General features: G+C 36.3%; 1 protein-coding gene across 1 annotated transcript in view; it reads left to right on the plus strand.

Moving 5' to 3' along the window:
• The window catches only part of LOC138859617 (putative protein FAM47C), a 46,725-nt gene extending 39,017 nt beyond the window's left edge, over positions 1-7,708 (plus strand). Inside the window, exons 7-8 of the mRNA XM_070115404.1 lie at positions 7,305-7,429; positions 7,624-7,708. Coding sequence (XP_069971505.1) covers positions 7,305-7,429; positions 7,624-7,708 — 210 coding nt within the window. The remainder of the gene's footprint in view (positions 1-7,304; positions 7,430-7,623) is intronic.
• Positions 7,709-8,286: the final 578 nt, after the last annotated feature.

The raw sequence follows: 8,286 nt of genomic DNA on the forward strand, positions 1-8,286 counted from the left end.
AATATTAAGGGATATGCATGTTATCTAATATTAAGGGATATGCATGTTATCTAATGTTAAGGGATATGCATGTTATCTAATATTAAGGGATATGCATGTTATCTAATAGTAAGGGATATGCATGTTATCTAATATTAAGGGATATGCATGTTATCTAATATTAAGGGATATGCATGTTGTCTAATATTAAGGGATATGCATGTTATCTAATGTTAAGGGATATGCATGTTATCTAATGTTAAGGGATATGCATGTTATCTAATATTAAGGGATATGCATGTTGTCTAATATTAAGGGATATGCATGTTATCTAATATTAAGGGATATGCATGTTATCTAATGTTAAGGGATATGCATGTTATCTAATGTTAAGGGATATGCATGTTATCTAATGTTAAGGGATATGCATGTTATCTAATAGTAAGGGATATGCATGTTATCTAATATTAAGGGATATGCATGTTATCTAATATTAAGGGATATGCATGTTATCTAATATTAAGGGATATGCATGTTATCTAATATTAAGGGATATGCATGTTATCTAATATTAAGGGATATGCATGTTATCTAATATTAAGGGATATGCATGTTATCTAATATTAAGGGATATGCATGTTATCTAATAGTAAGGGATATGCATGTTATCTAATATTAAGGGATATGCATGTTATCTAATATTAAGGGATATGTATGTTGTCTAATATTAAGGGATATGCATGTTATCTAATATTAAGGGATATGCATGTTATCTAATATTAAGGGATATCTATGTTATCTAATATTAAGGGATATGCATGTTATCTGATATTAAGGGATATCTATGTTATCTAATAGTAAGGGATATGCATGTTATCTAATATTAAGGGATATGCATGTTATCTAATATTAAGGGATATGTATGTTATCTAATATTAAGGGATATGCATGTTATCTAATATTAAGGGATATGCATGTTGTCTAATATTAAGGGATATGCATGTTGTCTAATATTAAGGGATATGCATGTTATCTAATATTAAGGGATATGCATGTTATCTAATATTAAGGGATATGCATGTTGTCTAATATTAAGGGATATGTATGTTGTCTAATATTAAGGGATATGCATGTTGTCTAATATTAAGGGATATGCATGTTGTCTAATATTAAGGGATATGCATGTTATCTAATATTAAGGGATATGCATGTTATCTAATATTAAGGGATATGCATGTTATCTAATATTAAGGGATATGTATGTTATCTAATATTAAGGGATATGCATGTTATCTAATATTAAGGGATATGCATGTTATCTAATAGTAAGGGATATGCATGTTATCTAATATTAAGGGATATGCATGTTATCTAATATTAAGGGATATGCATGTTATCTAATAGTAAGGGATATGCATGTTATCTAATATTAAGGGATATGCATGTTATCTAATTTTAAGGGATATGCATGTTATCCAATATTAAGGGATATTATGTTATCTAATGACAGTAAAGCGGGCTTAGTTCGGGCCAATGCAATCAGCCTCAGGAAGCATCTGGCAACCGATGAAAGGCAACCGTCTGCTCGGTTCGTGTCCCGCAAGCGGTGTCGCGTTTCCCGTAACCGCTGGAAAAGAGGCCTATTGTGACGTCCGCGAAAGAAATGGCACAAAGTAAACACAAATTAATCTGTCTATGATTCATTGTGTATGGCATCGTTTCTTCCGTCCCCAAAACAATAACAAAAGATGATTGGCGGAAACACTCTCATACGTCATGTCATGTCTATTGTCTATCGTGAATAGTTTTGATTTTGATTTCAAAAATAGATTATGGTTGAAATAATTCTTTGTTTCATTTAACTCCTCGAAGACTTCTAGTAAGACAGAATTGTATTTCCTCCAGGTGGGGCTGGAACTTCTGATCTCTGGAAGGTAGGAGCTACACGTCTTATTTAAGCGCTGGGATTTCTCTCTCTCTCTCTCTCTCTCTCTCTCTCTCTCTCTCTCTCTCTCTCTCTCTCTCTCTCTCTCTCTCTCTCTCTCTCTCTCTCTCTCTCACCGACATTCCATTATCACCAGATTTGCTCGCTATTACAGAAAATAAATTGCTGTGGCCTTGCGCGCCATAAGGAGCATTCATTTATTCCATGACATGTGAACTGCAGTGACAGCAAACCTTTCAAAATATTTAAGTTATTACCAAGCTACTGCAAAAAAACATAATACTTCTACGAAACCGTATCTCTTATCTGAAGAAGGCAAAGTGGACCGAGAACAAAACTAAGCAAGATAATAAAACAAACTTTGCTTTTGTCCCTTTCCTTCCACCTTTCCTACTCCACGTTGATTTTATTTCTTTCTCTTCAGCACTTGTTCGTCCTCTTCTTCCACCCAGTCTCTGCTTCCCATATTACTAATGCAATCACATGATTATGAGAAAACAGCAAAATTACGAAATCGCGCATAATCACTAACAAGCAACCAAGCAAATAAAAATACCAAATCAAACGCTCCAATTCCTTCCTACTCCTTCGCACTGTAAACACCGGAGAAAGAGACAGAAACAAGAGTAGAAAGATGAATGGAACGGAAGGTAAGTAGATAGAACTGCAAACAAATTCATGCATAAAATTTCTTGCCTTCTGCTATCCGTCGGGGATCGAACCCGAGTCTGTCGCGTAGGAGGCGACCGTGTCAATTATCATTCACTCGAAGATTTGTAAAACGGGTATTTTGAACATATATTGTAAAGGCATTTAATTTCATGGCGACTTACAAAACTTGTATATTAATCTATATTTGCCCTTGAAAACGTCCAGCGGTTGGGTAAAAACTGTTACTTGACTAGAAAATTATACGAAATTCATGATAGAAACAAGATTTTGTCTAACAAAAATTCGAATGAAATCCAATAGTTACGAAATGTAGTGTTTATCGTTGACACGGAATGCCAACTGAAACTACTTTAGAGATCGTGAATCAACAGAACGCCCCAGAAATGAATGCTGACTTCCACTAAGAATCTGACTGTGTTACTACTGGATATTTTAGAGAAAAGCAGAGTAAAAGGATATGGAAATACTGGCAATTTCATATCAAAGTTTGTGACTGCTCATTTTCAGATTTGATGGTGACTAATGGTCTACTATTACTGCTTAATTATTTATCAGTTTCCATTAATGCTGATATGCTGTTATTATTATTATTATTTTAAGTGGGATTTTTCTTGTTCTTTTTTCTTAGCAAACACATAATGTAGTTCTTGTAGGAACTAAACTTGTAAAAACTTTAATGCTTAAGCATAGATGCATAAAATACTTGAAGGAAAGCAAGCACACACACACACACAAGTGCTATGCTAGTAGCCATCTAAAAGCCAAAACAGTAATGCACCAAGTTCATTATCATTACTGTTACTGTATTATTATTGTTAATGTTATCTTTATTACTATTACCATTAACATTTTCACTTGTTATCATTAAAATCATTGTCATTACTGTTGTTATTATTATTATCATTATTATTACTATTGTTATCATTATCATTAAAAATGCTCTCGCACTCTTTTTTCCTACATCTCCGACAGCAGGTGTGTAAATAGGAGACACTGATGCCATATAAAAGTTGAAGGTTGAACGCCTTCAGATCCTGCTCAGCTTCGGCTGTTTAGCTTTTTTCATAATTGACTTTTATGCCTATGAGTCAGTTTGTGCGTCTGAAATCAGCTGTTCCATGCCTGCATGTTGGAGCTGACACGCGTTGCAAGCCTTGTGCATGGATGCCTGTGCTTTTCAGGTCATTTGCATCATTCGCAAATAGTTTTATTTTGACCTTTTCATTCATTACTTTAACGTTGTTTCTTTGCAAGGCGTAAGGAAATATCGCCTCACTATATTGCATCGTGTTTTGTGTCTATCCCGCCATTTCTTGCCTTTCTATAGTCCTTTTTTATTCGCAAAACGAGGCAGAGAAACTGCCTCCTGATTCGCCATGAGGGAAGCATGCCAGCCTTTTCGCCCGAAGAGATCTTTGGCCATATTTCGAATCTCGCGAACGATGCTGGGAGTGTGGATGTTACGTGAACTATTATTATTATTATTATCTCTCTCTCTTTCTCTCTCTAGTTCTCTCACTCACTCTTTCTCTCTCTCTCTCTCTCTCTCTCTCTCTCTCTATATATATATATATATATATATATATATATATATATATATATATATATATATATATATATATATATATATATATATATATATATATAAATATTTCTTTAACACCAAGAATAATATAAATGCGATTTCCTTTAAAAGGAGAGAGAAAATAAACGAGAGAAGAAAGAGCGAAAGTAGATATAGAAAATAACAAAGAAAGAAAGAAAAAAACAAAGGATAGAAAGAGATTTTAAGAAACTAAAAAAGTCAGATAGAAATGAGAGAGAGAGAGAGAGAGAGAGAGAGAGAGAGAGAGAGAGAGAGAGAGAGAGAGAGAGAGAGAGAGAGAGAGAGAAAGGGATAATTCTATCTGCATTTTCTCCCTCGTATTTGTTTTCTTTCTTTCTGTCTCTCTTCCTCCCCTTCTTTCTCTCACATAAAATAAAAAACAATAAAAAAACACAAAACAGATAAAGGAATAGCTAATAAGAGACAATAGAAACAGAAACCCAACTAATCTTCTATTCTCTCCGATTCCATCTTTGTTTTCTGTTCATTTAGCATTATTGTTAATAGCTGTGATAGGGTGTCAGTTTGTTTTCTGGTGTATTTATTCTTGACGTATGTTTGGTGATATCAATAATAGCGGGGATAATAATTAATTCTCTCTCTCTCTCTCTCTCTCTCTGTCTCTGTATCTCTCTCTCTCTCTCTCTCTCTCTCTCTCTCTCTCTCTCTCACATATGTTTTATGATATCAATAATAGCGATGATAATAATTCTCTCTCTCTTTCTTTCTCTCTCTCTCTGTCTCTGTCTCTGTCTGTCTCTGTCTCTCTCTCTCTCTCTCTCTCTCTCTGTCTGTGTGTCTCTGTCTCTCTCTCTCTCTCTCTCTCTCACACACACACACACACACACACACAGACATATGTTTTATATCAATAATACCGATGAAAATAATTCTCTCTCTCTCTCTCTCTCTCTCTCTCTCTCTCTCTCTCTCTCTCTCTCTCTCTCTCTCTCTCTCTCTCTCTCTCTCTCTCTCTCTCTCTCTCTGTAATTGTGTCAAAATACGTTAGACAGACAAATGCATGTACATTTACCATTCATTTGATACAACAAATACTTAGGTTAAGTATGGCGATATTATGTCAGTTAAATTCGTCGAAATGAAGGAATGGTTGATGTTCGAGAATGTTCCATGCCAAGTGTGGAATCGTATGTAGGTCTATGTTAGGTTAGGATTTTTTCTTTTTTTGCTTTTATTGTATCCATTTCATCTTTTTGTTTCTGCTGATACGAATGATAAAGAGGATTCGATATAAACAGATAGCGGAGTAACGTTAAATGTCAAAATATATAAATAGATACGTAAATTCAGATATTCCAGGGCAGGTCCATGACTTATACACATACATACATACATATATATACATACATATACGTATGTATGTAAGAATATGTAGTTTATAATAGATTTCTTCTATTCTCTCCGATTCCATTATTTCGTGTCCATTTAGCATTATGGTTAATAACTATGATAGGGTGTCAGTTTGCTTTCTGGTGTATTTATTTTTCACGTATGTTTGGTGATATCAATAATAGCGAGGATAATAATTAATTCTCTCTCTCTTTCTATGTCTGTCTGTCTGTCTCTGCCTCTCTCTCTCTCACATATGTTTTATGTATCAATAATAGCGATGATAATAATTCTCTCTCTCTCTTTCTCTCTCACTCTCTCTGTCTCTGTCTCTGTCTCTCTCTCTCTCTCTCTCTCTCTCTCTCTCTCTCTGTAATTGTGTCAAAATACAAGTTTACCGTTCATAGGTTGATACAACAAATAAGGTTAAATATGCCGATATTTTTCTCAGTTAAATTTGTTGAAATGAAGGAATGTTCGAGAATGTTCCATGACAAGAGAAACGATAGAGAAAAGAAAAAAATATTTTACATTGTTTATATAGTTATTCTGCCATACATTTTCTCATTTGTTCCTTCTGCTTTCTCTTTTTCTCTTCGTTATACATCACTATTTTCTTGTTTACATTATTAATATCAAATAAAGAATAGTTATAATGGATTGCTGGTGATATGTTTGATGATATCAATAATAGCGATGATAATAATATTCTCTCTCTCTCTCTCTCTCTCTCTCTCTCTCATCGTTCATATGTTGATACAAGAAATGCTTAGGTTAAATATGCCGGTATTTTCATGTCAGTTAAATTCGTCGAAATGAAGGAATGGTTGATGTTCGAGAATGTTCCGTGCCAAGTGTGGAATCGTATGTAGGTCTATGTTAGGTTAGGATTTTTTCTTTTTTTGCTTTTATTGTATCCATTTCATCTTTTTGTTTCTGCTGATGCGAATGATAAAGAGAATGCGATATAAACAGATAGCGGAGTAACGTTAAATGTCAAAATATATAAATAAATACGTAAATTCAGATATTCCAGGGCAGGTCCATCACTTGTACACATACATACATAAATACATACATATATATACATACATATACGTATGTATGTAACAGTATGTAGTTTATAATAGATTTAATAGCTTCATTAAAGCCTTAAGAATCTTTCATAGGAAACGACACCAGAAATTATGCTTTTGATTGTTCCAGCATTATTTTTTTTTCAGTTGGTTTTGTTTTTCGAACTAAACTAGCATTTTGCTACGATATTAGAAAATAAAGATTTACGTACGAGGTGCATATCTAGATGATTGTGATACAGATTTGTTCAAATGTAGCATTATCTATTTTGAAATACAAATAAATGTCTACCTTGCAATATGCACTTTATTTTTATTGTTTTTTATATGAGAGAAAGGAGAGAGAGAGAGAGATAGATAGATAGATAGATAGATAGATAGAGAGAGAGAGAGAGAGAGAGAGAGAGAGAGAGAGAGAGAGAAACGATAGAGAAAAAGAGAGAAAAAGGTTGTTTAACATTGTTTACGTAATTGTTATTCTGCCATATCTTTTCTCTCATTTGTTCTTTCTGCTTTCTTTTTTTCTCTTCGGATACACTATATTCTTGTTTACATTATTATCAAATAAATGATTATCATAATGTATTGCTGGTGCTGCTAGGAATAGAATTATCATTGAAATACCCTAAAAGCGGGAAATGTGTAATATAAAAGGACCCCTGAAAATCCCTCCCAGTGTCGATGTGATGGCCGAGTGGTTAGAGCACCGGACTCGTGTGCGCCGGCCGCACGGGTTCGAGAGTTCGCTTCGCGGAAGGTAGCAGTGTTTCCTTGGGCAAGGAACTTTACTTCAATTGCCTAGTACTAGTACTGTGTGAATGTGTGTGTTTGTATGATGTGTGTGTTTGTATGTATGTATGTGTGTGTGAATGAATGTGGTATGTTTGTGTATGTATGTGTATATTTGATATGATATGTGCTTTGTGTGTAATGTTGATCGTGTATGTGCTCCCCCCATTGTGACCTGTGCTCCCACACCCAATTCACCCTCACAGTGATGCTTTCCTGTGCCCCCCCATCATTGTGAGGGAGGAGAAGGTGTGGGGGCGCAGGCCTCAAGGGGCATGGGGTCATATATAGTAAGGGTTGAGGGGATTCATGGGGGGGCACAGGACACATAGACCGCTTCACGGTAATGGGATTCATGGGGTGCACAGGACACATAGACCGCTTCACGGTGATGGGATTCATGGGGGGCACAGGACACATAGACCGCTTCACGGTGATGGGATTCATGGGGGGCACAGGACACATAGACCGCTTCACGGTGATGGGATTCATGGGGTGCACAGGACACATAGACCGCTTCACGGTGATGGGATTCATGGGGGCACAGGACACATAGACCGCTTCACGGTGAGGGATGCATGGGGGGCACAGGACACATGGACCGCTTCACGGTGAGGGATGCATGGGGGGCACAGGACACATGGACCGCTTCACGGTGAGGGATGCATGGGGGGCACAGGACACATGGACCGCTTCACGGTGAGGGATGCATGGGGGGCACAGGACACATAGACCGCTTCACGGTGAGGGTGAGGGATTCATGGGGGGCACAGGACACATAGACCGCTTCACGGTGAGGGTGAGGGATTCATGGGGGGCACAGGACACATAGACCGCTTCACGGTGAGGGTGAGGGATTCATGGGGGGC

This window comes from Penaeus vannamei, chromosome 37 (genome assembly GCF_042767895.1).
Source record: "Penaeus vannamei isolate JL-2024 chromosome 37, ASM4276789v1, whole genome shotgun sequence".
NCBI classification, from domain to species: Eukaryota; Metazoa; Arthropoda; class Malacostraca; order Decapoda; family Penaeidae; genus Penaeus; species Penaeus vannamei.